Source organism: Sylvia atricapilla, chromosome 3 (genome assembly GCF_009819655.1).
Source record: "Sylvia atricapilla isolate bSylAtr1 chromosome 3, bSylAtr1.pri, whole genome shotgun sequence".
Classification (NCBI taxonomy): domain Eukaryota; kingdom Metazoa; phylum Chordata; class Aves; order Passeriformes; family Sylviidae; genus Sylvia; species Sylvia atricapilla.
The window spans coordinates 108,741,344-108,761,774 of record NC_089142.1 but is presented as its reverse complement, the minus strand read 5'-3'; the positions used below and the strand labels follow the sequence as shown (position 1 = coordinate 108,761,774).

The 20,431-nt window shown below is 48.1% G+C and overlaps 1 protein-coding gene across 1 annotated transcript; it reads right to left on the bottom strand.

Moving 5' to 3' along the window:
- Positions 1-8,772: 8,772 nt before the first annotated feature.
- Positions 8,773-16,435, bottom strand: LRRN4 (leucine rich repeat neuronal 4). Its single transcript, XM_066316553.1, has 5 exons — positions 16,209-16,435; positions 14,031-14,747; positions 12,677-12,881; positions 11,437-11,574; positions 8,773-10,341 (listed from the first exon to the last, which is right to left on the bottom strand). The coding sequence occupies exons 2-5, from the start codon at positions 14,707-14,709 to the stop codon at positions 8,946-8,948; spliced, it is 2,418 nt and encodes an 805-aa protein (XP_066172650.1). The 5' UTR covers positions 14,710-14,747; positions 16,209-16,435; the 3' UTR covers positions 8,773-8,945.
- Positions 16,436-20,431: the final 3,996 nt, after the last annotated feature.

The following is a 20,431-nucleotide window of genomic DNA, read 5'->3' as shown; positions in this document are numbered from 1 at the left end:
GGGGCTGCCCAACGCGCGCCTGCGCGCTGCTCCGCCGCCGGGCCAAACTCCGCCTTCCGCCCGCGTGCCGGCGAACGGCGCGGCCGCCTATACAGGGGCCGCTCGGGGGCTTAGCGGAGCTCCTCCCGCCGGGCGGGGCCGGGCTTGTCCCGCGCTGCGCTCGTGGCCGCTAGGGGGCGCCAGGGCGCGGCCGGGGGCTCCCCCTCAGCCCTGAGGGAGCCAGAACTGAGGGAGGGATGGTGCGGGATGGGGCTGACAGCCCTGAGGGAGCCGGGAACTGAGGGAGCCGGGAACTGAGGGAGCCGGGAACTGAGGGAGGGATGGTGCGGGATGGGGCTGACAGCCCTGAGGGAGCCGGGAACTGAGGGAGCCGGGAACTGAGGGAGGGATGGTGCGGGATGGGGCTGACAGCCCTGAGGGATCCAGCCCTGAAGGAGGGATGGTGCGGGATGGGACTGGCAGCCGTGAGGGATCCAGCCGTGAGGGATCCAGCCGTGAGGGATCCAGCCGTGAGGGATCCAGCCGTGAGGGATTCAGCCGTGAGGGATCCAGCCCTGAGGGAGCCGGGAACTGAGGGAGCCGGGAACTGAAGGAGGGATGGTGCGGGATGGGGCTGACAGCCCCGGGATCCAGCCCTGAGGGAGCCAGCCCTAGAGGAGCCGGGAAGTGAGGGAGGGATGGTTTGACCCCACTCCAGGCAGCCATCCTTTCCCTTTTATAAATCTCGGTGTGGCACCTTGCACTTCCCCCTGCTAAGTCCAGGACCTACTGTGCCGTCCCCTCTGTCCTGGGTCGGTTTTGAACACCTGCTTTTTGCAGAACCCGTTGCCAAAAAGGAGGTTTTAAGCAGCCCCTTTGTTACAGGTGAACTTACACAGGATTGAATTACAGGAAAAGAACAGATACGAGGTACATTTTTTGTACTTGAACTTTCCATGTGATTGAGAGGCTCAGCTTGTATCACTGTTGTAGAGTGGTAGTTTTTATCATAAGTAAAAATAAGGTTAGAGTTGAAAAATAGCTTATATCTATTAGGATGAGCTCAACTATTCTGTTGAGTTCTTTTTTTTATTATTATTATTTTTATTTTATATTTCTGAATAGCTTTTCAAGTTATTTTCTTCACCATGAATAGAATTCAAATGTAATGTCGTTTACACACAAAGCACATACTGGAACCCCCCAAAGTGAATTCATTTTGTATTGTGTTCACAGTAAAACACAGCAGCTCAAAAAAGAGCTCTGACTGAAAGGAAAATGCCCACATAATACCTAAACCCTGTGATTTTTTTGGCATATCTTTGGCTGGGTGTGAAAAGTCAGGGCTTAAAGTGCTCCTGTGTAGAGAAAATTACGCAAGTAATGTTCCCCTGCACTAGCAAGGTGTAAGAAAAAGGTAGAGAATGGCAGCTCTTGGGGTTGTTTTCCATTTTCAAGCACCTGCACCTATATCAGGAACTTGTTGCCAGTGAAACACATCCTCATGGTGAGCAGTTTTCCAGTGCCAGCAGCAGCTTTGTGTGGTGAGACACCAAAATCCAGCATTCAGACAGTTGTCAAAGGAAGAAATAGGGAAAACATGACCTCTATCATCTTTCAACCATTTTTAGCACTTACTTTTGATTTTTTTTTTCTGGATTTATGTGATTTTGAAACAGATAACTGAGAAGAGGATTTGGAAGTGGATGATCTCCTTGCCTTTTTATATTCAAATTTTTAGCAGGCTGAGAGGCAAACAATTTTTGTATAAAGGTAGAGAATGCACACCAGGTCATATACAGGCAAAAGGTTTCCCTAGTAATAGTCTGTGTAGTAATAGTGCATATATCTGGATTTATATGACCTCTAAAATTATCCAAACACACCCTAAATGACCAAAATCACTTTGAGCTCTGACCTTGCTCTTAAATTACACCAAGCAAGGATGGCAGCAGTACCAAATCCTGTGTATTTAGCACTAATACAATGTTATAGCTGGAATCAATAAAGAGCCAAGCTTTTAAAGGAGCTGTTGAGGAAGGTTTAGGTTGTGGTTGGTCACCTCGGGTTAGGGATCATTTAGAGTTTGTTGTGCTATCCCAGGAAGTTCCTGGTTTCTCCTGGATGTGCATAAGCAGTGGCATAGCTACATCCAAGGATATTGTGTCAATCTGGGGAGTGGCAGATGTCCTTTCTCTGGTGCTGAGCTGGGCTTTGGGTTGGTTTTGCCACAGCATGCTGCAAAGGACCTGAGAGGAAAACACAGACAGAAAGTGAGCCATTGCCAGCAGTTAGCACGCGCTGCTCCGTGCTGCCCTAGGGCTGGGTGCAAGGATTTCCCAGGATTCTGGAGGAGCTGAAGGTTAGAGCTGGGGCTGACCCAGCCACATAGTTACACATGGCTCTGTGCTTGGCAAAAGCAGCTCCTTCAGTGCTAAGAGTCACCTGGAGTCAGTTTGTCCATTGCTAGGTGGAGCCTGGCTTCTGGCTTCAAGCTGCTGAGCTAATTTTGGAGCTGCTGTGGTCAGTGGGTTCCTTACTAACAATTTTGGTCTGGCAGGGTTCCTTCCCTGGGGCTGGGCTTCGGGGCAGGGGAAGGGTTCCTTCAGCCCTCAGGAATGTACTGGGTTTGAGATGAGTTGTCTGGCTGTTTTTCAAACACATATAAACATATCTGCTCCTTTTCTGGGTTAAGTAAAGGTGGCCCGTCCACCTTGGACAAGTCTGTAAATTGGTCCAAATCAGGTGGTTGTTGACACGTTATGAAATAATAAGTCCTGTCACTGCTTACTGTCTGCACCCTTCTGGTTTGTGATCCCTGGCTGCCCTGTGCCCCCAGCTCCTGTCTGAGTTTGTTGAAAGGGTTGTACATTTGAAATAAGCAAAAGTAATTACAAAATAAAAGCATTGCAGTATAGCACAAGTCCTGGATTTGCCAGCAAATATATGAGCAATGTCCACAGATGACACGAGTGCTGTAGAAGATAAGGACTGGGCAGTCTTTTCTCAATCTGATTTAGAGTCCCAGAGTTTTCAAACGTTCCAGGTTCCTGTGACCTTCCCTGGCCGTGTTCTGTGTCCATGGCCGTGTGCTGACCCTGGTGGTGTTCCAGCTGAGGCCTGCAGGTGTGAAGGTGCCAGCAGAGGGGCACTGACCCAGAGCAGGCTCGGTGGTTTAGGGCTTGTCATGGCAGGGTGAATGAATACCTGAGCTGTCAGCCAGGGCACCCAAGGATCAAGTCTGTCATTAGGTCACATTTAAAGCCAGAACTCCCTGAAGCCGTTTGGATTTGTTTTAAGAGCTGAGTTTAGACTTGGAGTTGTCTGCACTTTATATTGTTCTCCTTACCCTCTTATCATAATTTTCCAGCACCTCCAAGAAGCAATGAGACAATAACAAATCCCACAATAAACGCCTCCACACAAGATCCTGGGGTTGTAATGGAGTTTTTTACCTTAATGTCTTGAAAACAAAAGAGGTTTGTGTGCTTAGTACTCCATCCTCCAAACAGGACCTGGACCTAATTTTGACTAAATGTGGTCGAAACTGCGTTTTCTTGCTTTGTGTGAATAGGCAGCTGCAAGAAGAAGAGAGATTTTTATTTAGAGCTGCTCTGAGGACAGAGCTGAGTCCTCTGAGGATGTTTGTTGCTGGCACAATGTCCCTGAAAGGGAGGTTAATCTTCCTGAGCTCTTTTTTTGCTCCTCCCGGGAGATAACTCACCCAGAACCCTTGAGGCAGCTGTGGTGACAGCAGAAGGAATGATTGCCACAAAAAGGGTGACATCATTTCACCCCATGGCCTTAGATAAGTGTTAAGTACCATTCCTTAATCATGCTCTGATAAGAGTAAGTAGCTTCCGAACATTTATTAAATGCAATACTCAAGTCTTCCCAGCATGAAGCTTTTTGCACAAGTAAATTTTAGTTTTTCAGAGAAGAAAGTCTCTACCTAGAGAAGTTTTTTTTCTCCTTCTATCTGGAGTTTCATGCTAGAAGTTTTGGCTTGTGGTGCCTGAGGCTGAGCCCTGCAGGAGCTGCCAGCCCTGCCTGGGATGGCTGCATCACTGCTCCACCTCCCGGAGAACACAGTGAATGAGGGATTCTGGTTTTTATGGATTTTCTTGGGATTCTTTTACTTCATTTCTTATGGTTTTGTCTTTTTGTTTGTTTGTTTGTTTGTTTGTTTTGTTTTGGTTTGGTTTTTTCCTTCCTGCTCTGGACTGTGTAGAGTGTATAGGTTTTGTCCTTTCCATTTCTTGTTAATATTTTCTGGGTTTTTTTCCACTCTTGTGTTCCTGTAAGAAATCTAATTTGATATCCATAGAGGAAAAGGCTGCTCACAGAGTCTTTTCAGCAGAGGATCTAGGGAAAATGATGCCATACACTGTGGGAGTGTGTCAGGAAATGCATGCAGTGCCTTACTAGTATTACCTTATTATGAGTGCTTGTAGGTAATGTCACCCAGCACAGAAGGGTGAGGGCTCTGCAGCAGCACAAACCTCAGGGCTGCCCTGAGCTTTGGGAGGGAAGAAAACCACTCTATTAACAGTGATTTTTATCTGCTAAGACATCAGTGTAGACATTGCTATTTATTTATCTCTGAGGGTAATGAATGTGATCTGATCTCTGCTTCTAAAGCTGTGATAGTTTAAAAAAAAAATCTTACTGCACTTATAGACTGATTTCCCCTTTTTTTTAGGCAGTAATTCCCTCCTTGCTCTTATGAAAAAAACCAACAAAACATTTTTCCTTGTCGGTGGCAAGTTGGCAGAGAAGTTCCTGGTCATAGAGCACGGACAGACAAGCTGCTGAATGAGTCTGTGGCACTGGGACTGTTGCTGCTGTGAATTCTCAGCACTCCTTTCCCTCCACACAGCAGAAGGTGAGGACACAGGAGCACACGGGTAGTGTAAGCCAGTGACCCGTGGGCTGCAGGCTGAAGCTCTCTGGTGAAGGAATGAATGTTCGTGGGAATACCCGGGGAGGTGATTCCCCCTCTCCCTCTAGATGCCAGCAGAGCACTGGCCTCGCTGTGGGGCGTTGCCTCCTGCATGTATTTCAGAAGAGCAGTGTTAATTGGTCATGCTACTTGATCACTTTGGAAAGAGGTTGGGATTGACGGATTGTCCTGTTCAGAACAAACCCTGCATCCTTTGGAGAGCTGATGGAAAGAAGAAGCAGCCGGAGTTTAAAGACGTTCTGTTATGAATATTTGTTTCCGCAGATACGAAACATGTTGTCACCTGTGATATATCTCTCTGTGTTTCACACACAGAGAACAAACCAGAGGCTCCTTGGCAAGCAGCATCCTGAGCCCTCAGAGGCATCCTCGTTTGTAACTCCACACAAACGTGTTGTTCCAGAGATCCCTGTGCAGGAATATGGCTGTTCCAGGGCAGTGCTTGCTGAGGGAGGATTGTGGCTGAACCTCTGCACCCTTCCATGAGGAGGCTGGTGGAGCCTGGGATGTGGTGTCAGCTCCCTGCCTTGGCTGCATCACCTCCCACCTGGCCCATTTAATGCCTGTCAGCCCTCTGGCCTGGGACAACTCTGAAAAGTGGCATCCCTTCTGGTGCTGAGATGGATCAGGATGAAGCACCTTCCTGCTGCTCTGGGCTTTCCCACATGCCTGCCTACAGGGCTCTCAGGGACTGCTTCTCTAATGGCATTTGTTGCACCAAAAGCAAGGTGTCCCTCTCTGCTCCCTCACAGCAAACAAGACTTCTGGCCTTAAAGAGCCTTTTTTTACCTGAATCAGGATAAAATCAGGAGGGGATCAGCACCATTTCCCAGAGTGTTTCTGCCGGGAGACTCTGAGACTCAGTGACTGTTTTCAAGTGCTGTTAGAGATGAAGCATTGTGCACTTCTGCTGTGACAACCAGGGGATGCACCCACAGGCACTGTTGGCTGTTGTGGGCTCTCTTTGCTTGGACTTGGTTCTTTGGAAAGAAGACAAGTGAATGAAGGACCTTGATAAGACATTTCTGAGAAAGAAGAAAAAGCTTCACAAGCTGTTCAAAAACTGTATTTCAATGTTGTCTGCACTTTCCCCAAGTGATCTTCCTCTCAGAGAAACAGAACAAGTGGAACTGCGCAACAGTAAGTGAAGTATTCGTTATATTTTTTATATGTTGGCTTTTGATAGCTCTTAAAAATTGTTTCAGAGATGTTTGGGTATTGCAGTCACTCTGCCAAAGGTTGATGTCTTTGAAGCTAGAGGTACAAACAGGATTTGCTGCTGGGTAAAACCAGGAAAAAAGGGGAGGAACAAGAAGGTGGAGCAAAGCTGGGCATCTTCTCACCATGGCTTTATTGGGAAAGTTTCCCGGCAGCCCCCGAGGTGCTTTGCTCCCCTCACTGCCCCAGTCCTGAGCAGTGCTCTGAGAGCTCCCTCCACTGGAAAGGGAGGGAATTACTAAATGAGGTAATTACTAAAATGAATCCTTGTGAAAATACAAACTGGTAGTAGGAAAAAAAGAAAATCTGCTTTTGAAGCACTGATACTTCTCATAGGTACTGATAAATACAAATCCCTTATTTTTACATCTCATGCATTCCACTTGTGGAAGGGTTGAGTGTTACCAGTCAAGAGAGAGGCACTGCCCCTGGCTGGGGCATCTGTGCTTCAGGATGGTTCATCAGCTGAGATGGAACTGGGCTGTTGAGAGTCACTTTAGTTTGGAACAAGTGGGGACTGTGGGAGCAGGACTCGTATATTTGTGTAAGTCCCAGAAAGGGCACTTTAAAAGAATGGGGGGCTCTGATGGGTTCCCTTGGCTGTGAAATTCAGGAGAGGCTGGAGTGAGAACTGGTTGGAGAAATCAGTTGTGATGAACTTCCTAGTTCAGTGAGTATGAGCTGCAGTAAAGTGGTAAAGGGTAGTGAGATATGTCCTCCCAATATCTCATTTTAAATGATGCCCTCTTGCTTTGGACTAGCTCATATTTAAGCTGGAGCAATCTTTATTTTCAGTTGCCCTTCTCTGGAGCTAATCTTTGAGACAATATAAATTGCTATTCACAGATCTCTTTTGCTTTGTTTCTGGTAAAACCAAATACCCCAGTCAAGGTCTCCTAGAGCTATGCTGTACAAACACAAGGGAATGTATCATCTCTGCCCCAGTTTGGGATAAAGAGTCTTTGGCTCATTTGCTCACTTTAAATGACAATCATATGTATCTGTTCACTAAATCCTAAAGAAAACGTAGGAAAAGCCCGGCCAGAAACAGGTATAAAACCCTAGGTCCAAACAGTCAGCAAAAAGTCTGAACCTACCACGACGTGAAAATAGGAGATTTTTAAAGTGAAAGGTGACACCATCCTGTCTTTTTCATTTGCATTTCAATTCTGTTGAGTCATGGGGCTCGCCCAGCCGAACTTGGGACAGACGTGGCAGGAATCTGTATGTGTTCAGCGATGGTGTCATTCCCAACGCAGTGCTGGGGACAGGACAGATTTCCAGGAAAGGACTGCAAGCCCACAGTGCTGCGAAGGCACAAGCCTCCTTCTGCCACATACAAAATGAAAGCTTTTGGGACACCAGAGAACACAAATCTACCATAATAAAAACATTTCTTTACTACATGTTGAAAGTTCATTCCAAAACAAAAGGAGTTAATTTTTCAGGCTTAACACTGTAGATGGTAAAGACAACACCAGGATCCATATCTTTAATAAAAAATCAGAACACAGCTCTGTGGCTTTTATTTCTGTAATACTGAGAGCATTAAAAACCCCAAAAGAATAGAACAGAGACTCTGCACACACCTTGTACACCAAGAGTACAGCACCTTGCCCTCAGAGTTCAGGGGGTCTTATGCACTGCTTCCATACAGCAGCAGGAACAGGCAGCTCCTGGAGCTGAAGCCTATGGGGAAATATCAGGCTGGGACACCCCTTTGGGTTCTAGCAGCCAGCTCAAAGCTGGGATTGTCAGCATCTCTTACTATTACTGCCCAGAAACTGGCACCCAAGAGTTCATTTGAAAGGTGACTACAGAACTGTCTGCTGCTAGTGCAGGGGATTTAGGTTTTCCAAGTCTCAGCAGCACATGCATTAAATTGCTTCATTACTTGGCATTTTGCCTCTGTATGAGGTAAATCATCAGCTGCTAAATCTGGAGATGGGATGGATGATTGGGATAGAACATCCTCTCTGCTTAAAATCCACAGGGAAGCAAATGTTAACATGTTCCACTTCCCCTTCTGTGGGTCATCGCTGTACTGCAAACCCCCCGCTGCCTGTGAGCTTGTTTTGGGGAAGCTCTTGGGAGGCTCAGTTGTGGATAGCCTCATAAAAAGTCAGAACAACACAATTACCCCTTCCTTAAGGAACTGCACAATCTTTGACTACAATTAAATTTCATGTTTCTTCTTCCCGGACTGAAGTTAGACTGATCACCTGCATCCACTGCATTTACTTAGAGGAGTTAGATCTGAGCAGCATCTTGTCACTGAGCCCATTCACTCCTTTCAGCTATACTCTCTCCTTATTAAAGTATTTAAATATTATCCTTATTTAAAGGATAATACCTTTAAAAAGTGGAACCCCCAGCTTTGCTCTGTGAGTGAAAGCAGAGTGTGTCTTGCTCAGCTTAATGCACCTTGAATTGCAGCTCTCATCTGACTGTGCTCATGAGAAATACTGGAGGCAGACAGCTGGCCAGGCAGCCTCTCACTGTGTGAAATTTATGCTACTCTATTTGTAGGTGATTACAAAAACAACTTTTCAAGGTTAGTGTCTAGGCTTGCTGCAGTTTAGCACAGGAATAGGAGTCCAAAAACTTCTTTGGGTTGACTACCTTCATTATTAGTTTTTCTCTTCTTTTGGTGGTTTTCTCTCCTTTAGAAATGTCAGGGTTATGGAATCTGATGGCTCATAGTTTTGATGAAGGACAGAGTCTCACAAAAACACACCAAGGTGCTGGAGATAGTAAACTTTGAATGCATAGAACAATCCCAAAGCTAATTAGTGGTTTGTATTTTTAAGGGATAATCAAATGCTGGGTTCTTGTAGGAGACTAAGTGTGTACCGTACTGCTCACTCTGAGGCTTTTTACATGCCTTACACAGGCATACAGACAAAATAATTGTGGTAATGAGAAGGAGTCCACTTGCTGCAGACAGACCGGCAAAAACATACTTGTAGCTGGGTTTTGTTTTAAAGCTGGTGCACGAATTACCTGGAATTTCCTGGCCTGTTGTCTGGCTTGACCCTGCTTTGTTGGAGGCAGTCACACAGATCTGGTAAGTGGTGAATGGTAGCAGGTTATACAGAGTGTACTGCCTGGCCGTGGGGTAGATGTTGTCCATGATGAAATGCCTGTCCTCATCGTCTTGGGCACGAAGCATCAGCTCATAGCTGTGAACAACTGAATATGGGGCACACCAGCGAATCTGTGCAGAGCTGTCAGTGATTTCAGTCACCTCTCTGAGCCTGGGTGGGTCTGGAATCTCATCTTCCCTCGATGTCCCGGGACAGGAGCATTTGGACACGTTCTGGAGTTCCCTGCACGGCTTCTGCAGGTGCCTGCAAGGGTTGTAGTCACAGGCAACGTGGGCAGTGTGCACCGGGGTTTCCTTTCCTTGTTCCTCGTAGTCGTAGTCCTCGACGTAATGTGGTGGTGGTGTGGTGGGTGCAGGCTCTGAGCGGGCACTGCTCCTGGTGGACTTCGGCTGAGGGGGGCTCGTCTGGGGGGCACCTTCCCTGCCATGGGTGGCAAAGGAGAGAATGTGGTGGTTGGTGGTGTGGGGGACTCCTGTTCCTCCAGCAGAGTAATCACTGCTGCTCTGGTTGAATGGCCCTTCCCTGGGGAATGTTGTGGCCGTTGTTCTGAGCCCTCTCTGTAGCTGTTCTGTTCCAGCTGGACTTGTGGAGCTGTGATCTGAGAACTGAGCAAAGAGCTCTTGGAGAAAAACCGGGAAGGTGGTTACAGATGCCAAGGAAGGGGGATTGCTTGTAGATTTAGATACTGCCTCCTCCTCGTGGGAGGAACTGTTAACCTCTGTTAGGATCGGCTCGGTTGGGCTGGATGCTGCTGTGCTCATCACATCCCTCTGGATCAGGGAGCTGGTGTAGGTGTCTTTGGTTAGCATTGGGCTGGATGCTGCTGTGCTCCTTGCATCCCTCTGGATTAGGGAGCTGGTGTGAGTCGAATCTTTGGTCTGCAGAGCTGAGTCTGTTGTTACTGCAGCAGAGGCATCCTCACTGGTGAAAGCATAGTGATCAGGAAGGGCTGTGTTTGAATCGGGCAGTGTAACGTTGCTCTCTGACTGGCATTTATCGTAGAGCTCCAGCAGTGAAAAAGATGTTGGAGGTCTGCCTGAATCTTCCTGGGATGTGCAAAAAGTCTCCCAAGCCCTGCAGAGGGAAACCAGAATAGTCAAGGTCCAGCAGAACATCACAGGTTTCTGTAGACTGCTTGGATTGGAATAGGTGACCTGCTGTCAAAACAGTCTTTATGTTACTGAGAATGTGAAAACTAGACCAAAGCTAGATTGTCTTAACAATAGTCCAGGCAACTTTTCCACAGCACTGACTGTGGGATTTACCGGGAACTGGCTTTTTGGTTTTGTAAGGTGCAGGGATACCTTTTGCCCGAGGGGAAGTGTCCTTTGCCAGAACAATGGCTGTGAACTTTAGCAAAGGGCATCGGGATTCAAGGCAACTAGTCTTAAAGAGACTTTAATGCCACAGTAACAGTGGAACACGTGCAGAGGGATGTAACACGATTCCCAGGATTCTTAATCCGTCTGGTTTAGGCAGCTGGATGTGGGCTGACGCGGGACTTTTAAATGACTAAGATCGAATTCTTGATTTACTCAGACACTGAAGTTTTGGTGAAGAATGCAACTGCTAAACCCATCCGGATGAAAAACTATCTAATTTAAACAATCTACTTCCCTGCTCTCTGAGAGATTTGATGGCAAATATTCTTGGTGGCCTTTCAAAAGGAAGAGAGACCGTTTATATGCAAATATTTCTTTTAACTGCGGCTTATTGTAATTAGTCTGTAAAACCGTAGGGGAGCATGAAAACAATAGGTGAGAAATGGTGCTATTTGCAAGGGGTTTTGTTGGCTGCTGCTGCTGATGTAAGCTTTGCGAATAGCAGGGGTAGGGCAAAATAGTTTGTTAACGATCTAAAGTTTTCCTGTTTCTGCTCCCAGGCCTGGCACATCAGGACAGCTCCTTTTCTGTCTCCAGCTAATAGTGAAATATGGTCCAAAACAGAAAGAAAATATGATCACCTTGAAGTTGAATCTACAGCTAATAACGCTTTATGCATTGTCCCTTAAAAAGACGTTTTTTTTTTCACTTCTACCTCTTGTGGAAGGGAAGAACACACAAAGAATTTGAATAACTTAGTGAATGGTGGTGAATGTCTGCTCCCAAACAACTTGCACATTGAAACTGTGTCTGAAGAGCATTACTTGATCTCCTTGACCTCACTTACTTTTGCAGAACAACTTTCTTGGGCTTGGACAGCAGCCAGGAGAGCTGGCAGTTGCACAGCAGAGGATTCCCGTACAAGTTGATGGTGATGCCATCTGATGAATTGGTGTTCCAAGGATTAAAGGAACTCAGGTTACAGCTACAAGAAGACAAATGCAATAATTAAAAACCTCTGAGCTACCTTCCAACAACTGGAGTGTGCTTAGTATCCCTTATCCTTAGTGTGTGTAAGGCACAAAGCAATATTCCCAGTTCTCTTGGTAGTAACCAGTTATTAGACCCACCATCCTGCACTCTGCATGCTCAGAGGATGCTCTCTTTTTTTCTAGGACTTTAACTGCAGTTCCTTTAAGTTTGGGCATGACTTTTAGCACTTTGAACTGGTATTCCTGCAAGTGTTGCAAAGTGCTGTGTGACTTCAGTAGGGCAATAAGGGGGGGATGGAATGCATAGGGGTTTTGCTTGGTGTGGGTTTATTTCCCTGAAACTGGTTTCTAGCCAGTGCTCTAGTGTTTGTTTTCTGATATGCTTATATCTGGGTCTCTATTATAAAAACGTTTCAAAGTGCTCTCCAGATTTTTGCCTTTATGCTGACTGCTCTGTGTGCACTTCACCTGCTCTTATTTTGATAAATCACTTTCGGACTTTGCTCCTCTGAGTATTTCAGGTATGTGATGTACCAAGAGGTGCTGCCCTTAGAAAGAGGACTAAAACATTGCTTTTCCTAATGCTTAACAAGGAACTATATTAAACTCTCACAGCAGGAGTGAGAGGGACAGGATTTTTGTCTGCTTCTTAGATGCATGTTTTAGGGAACTGTCAGCATTCATCCTTGCAGAGCAGGGAACCCTCAGTGACCTGCTTCTCCTCTGATGGGATATTGCCATTGTGGGGGTTTGGAAGCCTGGTCTGTGTCACAAGTGGGATTCAGTGGACCTGTGCTGATCTAAACAGCCACTGGGTGAATCCATCCATTGGACAGGGAGATAAGGCAGAGGAGTGGGAACACGATGGATACAACCTCAAGCAAACAATTAATTGTGCTATGAGTCTCATGCTGCCTCTTTGGGCTGTATCAGCTCTATCAGGCCAGATCACAGAACTTGTATGGCAAAGACAGCAAGCCCACACCTCCTTCCTAAATCTGGTAACAAACTGCTCAAGTCAGCTCCCAGGCTGTGAGGAAAAAGCAGCATTCTGTGAGTGCTTTATGTGAGGAAGGACAAAAAGACCCAACTCACTTCTCAAATGAGAGATTGCTCAGGTGAGGAGCACGGTCAAACATCTCTGTCTGCACAAAACTCAGGGAAGGGGAATCCTGACAGTACAGCTCTCGGAGACCGGGCACAGACTTGAAGAAGTCGCTGTCGAGGCTTCTTAACTGTGGCATGTTTGTCAGGTGAAGTGATCTGAGGTTGGCCAAGTCTCTGCCCCACTCTGGTTGAACTGAAAGAGAAAAATATTTACGCCTATTGCCTAAACAGAGCATTCCTGTGGATTTCTGCCCAGGAAAAGGGTTTGAATCCATAGATATAAAGCATCTGTCCCCTTCTGCAGCTATTCTCTTTGGGAAAGGAACACAACAAAAGTCAATACACTAGTGCATAAACACCCATGCATTTTTCTAATAGTCCCTGCAGGTCAATCTGTTATAGGGCAGAAGAAAAGAGGGGAGAAAAGGACAAAGCTGATAAGAGATATAGATCTCTTGCTGGGTGAGATTAAATGAACAAGGATTTCTCTGCTCAGGAAAGTGGTCTACAAGGTCCTGACTGGTGCAAGAAAGGCAAATCATTATTTCTCCTCGCACAGGAAAAAGAGCCAAGAGGCATGAAACAGAAAGAATAGGTCTTGTACAAAGGGCCTTTCTGTCCCATGACTCAGTAGGGTAACTCACTACCACATGGGGGATTAGGCAAATTCATGGAGGAAATTCGGTGGTGCAGCTGTTTAACGTGAGCTGAAGGGAAATCTCCAGCTTGAGGAGCCCCTAAAGCCTTGGCCCTGCCCCAGGCTGAGAGCAGCTGGGCAAGGCATCTCCCATCTGTGTGTCTCAGCACCTCAGGTATAAACCGAGGCCGGCAAAAGGGAAGAAGCCTCCTGTGGACTGCTCGGGGCAGGGATTGTCTCCCCTCACAGCAGAAGTATTCGGGGCCCGGCTGCGGATGGCACAAAAAGCCTCTCTGCTACTTCAATGCAGGGCTAAAAGCTGGGTGTAGCTGTGGGGACAAAGAAAGATTTCAACAGCCTGTCTGGAAAGAGAAGCGAATTTCCTCCTGTGCTTCCCAAAACTAATCCCGGGGCTGACAGGGGGATGACTGTCAGTGGCAGACAGTGGGATTAGGATGGAGGTGGGTGACTACACTAGGACAAATTGTCCTGTCTCATGGTGTTTGGTCTCTGCCCCTCCTTTGGGAGGCTGGTCTGCATGAGAGTGCCTTGCACACTTGGACCAGCTGTTTGCAGCTTTCAGCATGAGGTGTGTTCCTCCTGCACTCCAGGCTCAGCCAGGATGGGAGCTACTGTCCCAGCAAGGCTTCTGCTTCCCTGGCCTGCCCAAGCCCCGTGTTTACAGTGGGAAAGCCAGAAACTTACTTTTCTCAAAAAAGGTCCCACTCAGATCAAGCACATTGATGGAGTTTCCAGGCCTGGGATCTGGGACAGTGGGATCTGTGCTGATGGCAAAAGCAGAGTCTCTAATTCCTCTGCTGTCATCCTGCCCGAGCAGCGTCAAAGAGAGGTTCAAGACCTGCAGCTGAGGGTAGCAGGAAAAAGCCAGTGGCTGGATTTCAATCAGTGGATTTCCAGCCAAGGACAACCACTTCAGGTTAGGCAGGGCAGAGCCGTGGCAGGATGGCACAGATGACAGCTTATTAAAACTCAGGTCCAGCTTGACGAGGGTGCTGAGGGCTTCAGATCCCCACCTCACTGACCAGAGGTGGTTGTGCCTCAGTGAGAGGACACGCAGCCGTGGGAGGTTTGCTATCTCTGTGCCATTCACCTCTTCCAAGAGGTTATTGCTGAGATCCAAGGTCTCCAGGGCCTCTGGGAGGCAGACAGGGAAAGTTGTCAGGCTGCTGTTGGTCAGCTGCAGGGTGATCCAGGTCCTGTTCTTCAGATCCTCACAGGACACGCTGGTGAGATTATCATTCTCCCAAGTGTCTTCCTGAGCCAGCTGGAAAAAGGTGGTGACATCCCTGGATGCTGCACTGCTCACCAGGCCGTGTGCTGTGGTCTCCAGCAGCAGAGGGAGGACGAGCAATGGTGACAACATCCTTCCCCGAGGTCCTTGCAGTTTGCAAGGTCTGTTTCCTTTTTGCTTCAGGGAGAGGATAACAAAACATCAACATTTAGAGCTAAATTAAAATCCCTCCAGGCACCTACAAACTATTTAAAAGAAAACCAGTTTATAAGCCCTTTCCTATTATATCCAGAGATCGACAAGTGATAATCGCTAGCTCTTCTGTAATTAAGCCTAAGTAAACATGAATCCCTGGGGACAGAAGTATCATGCAGTCTTAGTCTAAGTGTGCCTAGAGCCGTTCACGCAGGAAGCATGAACCAAATTGTGTCCCACACCAGGACCCTCAATGCCAGCAGTTTGTCCTGCATAGTGTCCAGTTTGGCCAGCCTAGTGGGAAGTTTTACAGCAGGGTGGTGCCCAAACAACAGGATCATGTGCCTGTGGCAAGGGACTGTTTTCCGTGAGATTGTACAAAGCAAACGAATGAATTTGAGGACAGAGAAGAGTTGCCAAACTTTAAAGCACAGGACCTCAAACTGGGCTGAGTTGTATTGGAGTGGGCATGTAAAAGTGCCTTCCTTGTGTTAGGAAGGCCTTTCCTTTCCTTAGCAGAAGCTGGAACAGCAAAAGCAGGGACTAGTGTGGGCTGTGCCAGGGCAGTTCTGCCCCATTGTGAGGACAGTCACAGAGGGTTTGGGGATCCTGAGCGGCTGGCCATGCCCCACAGCCTGTCTGCCAGGCAGCAGCAGGGCTGGGGGCTGCTGTAGATGGGGACGCAGACAGGCTGCACAGCCCAGCTGCTCGGAAAGGGTGCACTGGAAATGCAGCTCCAGAACCACATTCAGTGGAAGTGGTCAGAAATTGAGTATGCTCCTGGATCAGGGCCCCAAAGGCCTGAGCGCCAAGAAACATGTTATTTAGTGTTACAGCTCCCTCTGTGCTGCCTCCCCCCCTCACCCCTGCTTTGGTCCTTGTAAAAAAAACAAAAAACAACACATCCTAAATGACTTGTGTGAGGTCCCCACAGGTAATCTGCGTCAGAGGCAGGAATTGACCCTAGCCCTAAACTCGTGTTTTCCTTACTGAGCTGTCTTTTGTGCTTCCCGCCATCGAAATGATCATTCCTCGTCCAGAAATATATTTAAGTGTAGGGCGGTAACCGAAGCCCCACGTATTATGAAATATCTCAGACTTATTCCAAAGTTTAATTGCTCCTTGCCGTTCCCTGAGTGATGCCAGGTCTTGCTCGGACCGTTATCCTCTGCTGCCATCCCAGGTCTGAAGTAGGGACCAGCAGAATAGTACACACGGGACCACCAAAATAATGTGTTGTGTTTGCCTGTGTCGTTTTCGTCAGATGGAACCGTGCAAGAGCCAAGCAGCCTCAGGGCTTCCCGGTCCCTGGAGCCGCTGGATGCCCTGCTCTGCAGCACATTGACAGGGAGAGGATGGGAGGGATTGGGCTGCTGTATTCCAGTCTTAGATTTAATCTTAATCCTTGCCTCTAAACCGCATCCGCTTGCACGTACCTGTCCAAAAGTCCCGGTGCCTCGTGCCTCCGCTCGGAGTGGCTCCGACTGCCTGGCCTTGATTTTATATGCTTGGGGTGACTCAGCCGACAGCGTGAAATGCCTCTTTTCTGTTCCCAGCTTTCCCCGCTCCCGACTCTGCCCACAAGCTCAGGCGAGGTTTGTTCCAGGCTCGCTCCCCCGCATCCAGCTTTGAGAGGGGGCGGCTCCGGGCAGCTCTCCCCGCTCCCTTGGCCCTAGCGGGAGCTGGGTGGGAGGGGCTCTGATTTCCCAACACTCGGGCAGGGCTGCTCCTCTCTGTCTTTGTCCGAGCAGAGGGGGGCAAAGGGAAAGGATCAGTGTCAATAGTCCCAGCTCTCACGTCTTCCACTTGGTGGGAGGGGGGTGGGGAGCGGCGGAGGGAGAGGAATTGTTGTGTTCCTTTGTTGGCAGGTCAAGATGATGTAAAGCTGAGGCTCTGCCTGCTGACATGAGCTTTGATCTCTCTTTAGGCGCCAATGAGGGGCTTCAAGTGTTTAAATTTCTCTCTAAGGCTCTTGCTCTTGGGGAGTAAATCCAGCAAAAGTTCACGCAGGACAAATTACTTTTCTAAGGAGGCCCTTAGGATATGTCAAAAGCAAAACTCTCACCTGCTCCTCCCGCAGAGAGGAATTCTCTCTGCCGACGGAGAAGGTGTGGGGCATCTCACTCTCCGTGTGACGGCCTTGGAAGGCCTCTCCTGGTCCCGCTGTGCGTGGGTTGTGGTCTCCGTTCTGCATCTGTGTACCACATGGCTTGGGAGAATTCCTTTCCTGCTGCTTCTCTCATCCTTTGCTGGATAAGTAAAACTGACAACATAAACCATCTCCCACTGAGGGACCAGCCCTGAGCTGGGTTTTTCGGCATTCCCACAATTCAAATAATTATTAGGTCGAGAGCAGAGAATTAAGTCAGGGAAATGATCCCAAAAAGGGATGAGTTGGTGGAGATTGTTCCAAAGTAAAAGCGAAGGAAGGGGTGGCTGTTCTGTCGCTGCTGTAGGACAACTAATTGTTAACATTTCCAAGGAGAACAGTAGTCAGTGCGTATTGCTTTATCCGGCCAACAAAACACATCCCTGACATGAAGGCAGCAACGACCTGTGAACTTCGGTGCTAAAGTGCAGATAAAGGTCTTGCTTGCCCAAAAACCTTGAGTCTGCAACTACACATTACGCAGACCTTATCTATCGACAGCGTGGGTCATTATGTGGTCGGGAGAGAGCCTTGAAAAACACCAGAACATCCACAGAATAGAGATAGGGGCTTCCAGCCGGAGTCCCTGGAGCCGCTGCGGTTGCCTTGGAGGCTGGGCGAAGTGCACATGCTGTTCCCGTGTGGAATGGCTCTGGGGCAAGACAAACGAGGGGCTAATCCCGCACTGACCCCGGTGGGGCAGCCGCAGGTACCCCCGGAGCTCCGCACTGCTGCGGTTCAAAGGGCCAGCTGCAGCAGGTTACAAACATCCGAAGAATTTGGTGTAAGAGGAGGGAAGCCCAGCTCCGCACAGCCGATGGAGCCCCTGCCTTCCCTCTGGCTTCGCAGAGCTGCCGGCTGCGGCGCTCCTCTTTGGGAAGCCGAGGAGCAGGGAGGTGGCCTGGGTTTGTCCTGGGCTGTTAAATACTTGTGTTTGCTGCCCTTAGCTCAGCACTTACAGACAGTAATTACTATAGTAGTATTACAGTACAGTTAGTAGTGTAGTATTTGCTACAGTACTTACAGCCAGTGAATTTTCATTGCTTGGTTTTGGGTTATTGGTTATCTTACTGATTATAATATCTTACAAAAAGACTCCAGGAAAATCGCTGAACCAAAAGCTGCCTTAATTTTAATGAGTTCATCCTTACTGACTTCGTTTTGGAGACTAAGTCGAGCAGACTGTCAGACTGGGAAAGCGACTGCCGTTTTGGTGAAGATCGAAGGGAGGTGGAGGTTTTGCTTGCCCAGAGGCCCTTGATTTCTGAGTGATACAGAGAACCTGTTGCAAGAGGCAGAGCATCCTTGAAAAATGAGCTTTCGTTATTTTTATTTTTCATCCTTGTTTCTGCTTTTTTTGGATGACCAGTTTTTGAGGCAAGTATTGTATCTTCCCAGGTCTTTATTTAGCTGCAAACTCTCATATTCTGGAATATTTCTGCTATGGTGCTACATCTCAGGTAGCTGCCCAGGTACTGGCTGGTTTCCCAGCGCAGGCAGTCGCCCACATTCATAAATTTCTTTGAAATATCTGCTAACAGCAGGCAGAGATTTCCCCTTTGTGAGTCACTTTGGCTTGTTCTCATGTCGCCTTTTATTCTTTTTTCCCTCTTTTCTGAGAGTTTCAGTGACAACCTGAGGGAGCGTTAGCAAAGGCAGGCGTTCCTGTCAGCCTTTTCACATGGGCGATGCAAAGAGCTGGAGCAGACGCCCCCTCCCCGCGGGCGATTCAGGTCTGCACAAAGCCCCTCTGCCCGCAGGAATTCTCGGGCTGAGCCCTGCATTCCTTAGTGACACCAAGATAAGCAGAGCTGGGGCGAGCAGGAGAAGGTGAGGATGGTACCAGGCTGTAAAGTTTAAGAGGTGAATGTTTCTTACTGGCCGTGATCCAAGTGATGGTTAAGAACGAAAATATCCTGAAAAAAATGTGGAGGATGGCTTTTAAAGCCAACAAAATAACTATTTCACAGGTCTGTCCACGCAGCAAGCACAAGAAAGACATTTTCCCACAGAGAAAAGGGAGAAAATGGAAGAATAGGATTATTTAACCTGAAGTTTCAGGAAACTGTGGGATGTGTGTCTCCTAGCCAAGGCTGAAGGCAGTGGTGAAATCCCCTACGGAATTTGATGTAAGAGCAACAGCAGCCATGAGACATCGCAGTGTTTTACCCTGACTTGGGTTTAATTAAGCGCCGTGTACAGAATAGGGTTGCAGCCGAGCTGAGGTGTAAGTTTCCTAAAAGTTTGTTTTCGTCTGATAACATTCCTGTCCAGGATTTCATCTCTGTATTGCAAAACTTCAGGGCAGACGCCCCTGTCCTGCTTTCACTCATTCTGGGAAACCTCTCCCACATCTGGCACTGTGCAATTAATAATGTGGTTTCCACTGAGCCCGTGGTCGTTAACCCTGTGTATAAATAGGGGTGAGGAGCCCACGAGAGCCAGGTGTCATCAGGTTATTGCACAAATAAGGGAGGCTGTGGAGCCCCACGTGCATTGAGGAAATGTCCGGAGCCCGGCTGCGACGTGCTCGGTGACACGGGCTGGGATGAAAGGTGACTCCAAGCTGTGGCTGCTGCAGGTGTCAGGCAGAGCAGGCTGGGGCAGGCCTCCTCCCCTGTGCTGCCCACCATATCCAGCCTGCAATTATGGAAATGCAGGAGTGCCCTGGGCCATGCCTTCCCACCCCAACCTCTCCAGGAAGGAGCCTTCCCACTGAAACCTCTCCTGCTTGTAGGAAGAGGAGCTACGGTCACATGCAGCACTCAAAGCAGCTGGATAAAAAGTTTCCTTTCCTACCTATTCCTTACCTCTTGTGAAAAAGCCTTGCAAAGTGAGTGGAGCAAGGAGAAGAGACAGCTTAGGTGAACGACCTAAGGCAATACAGAGAGAGGGCATCAGCAAGGGGTCACTCTCTTAAACCTAAAATGGCAAAGCATAGGGCTTACAGCCAGGCGGGATGAGCTGGCAGAACTCCTCCTTGCAAAGCAGCAGCAAAGGATTTAGTTGAAAGGCAGTGACACATGGGGTAAGATTGAAGGAGGGGCAGGAAAAAAAATGGAAATATTTGCTAATTTCTCTGAAATCCCAGTAGACACAGCTTGAACTGCAAGTGAACGTGCTTGTTTAACAACGGAATGAGCCACACTCTGCTAATGAGAGCTATGCTCAGAATTCCCAGTCTCCGCATTCCTGTGCTCAGGTCACGTAGGCAAGTGGCAGCCACAGGGCCTCCATGCAGCACTCTGGGACAACCTCTGCTCTGAGAGTGGCAAGCATGGGCTGTGCTTCCCAGGGAGCAATCCACAGGAGTCTGGCATTGCTCGTTGCCAAATGAGGGGTTCTGTGCAGGCATGCTCAGGATCCTCACTGCAAAGCCTAAGCAGAGAGTGATCTGGAAGGCAGCTGTCTGTGCAAGAGGTGCTGGCACTACATGAGCGTTTAGCTCTTCCATGGCACCCCTAAGCAGCATTTAAATATGGCCAGTGTTTGGACTTGAGTGGATCTCAT

Excerpts from the sequence above, each read along its gene's own strand:
- LRRN4 (XM_066316553.1), bottom strand. The coding sequence starts at position 14,709 with ATGTTGTCACCATTGCTCGTCCTCCCTCTGCTGCTGGAGACCACAGCA. Across the intron at positions 12,882-14,030 it reads TGGGACCTTTTTTGAGAAAA|TTCAACCAGAGTGGGGCAGA; the intron begins GTAAGTTTCTGG and ends TTTCTCTTTCAG. Across the intron at positions 11,575-12,676 it reads AGCAATCTCTCATTTGAGAA|CTGTAACCTGAGTTCCTTTA; the intron begins GTGAGTTGGGTC and ends GTCTTCTTGTAG.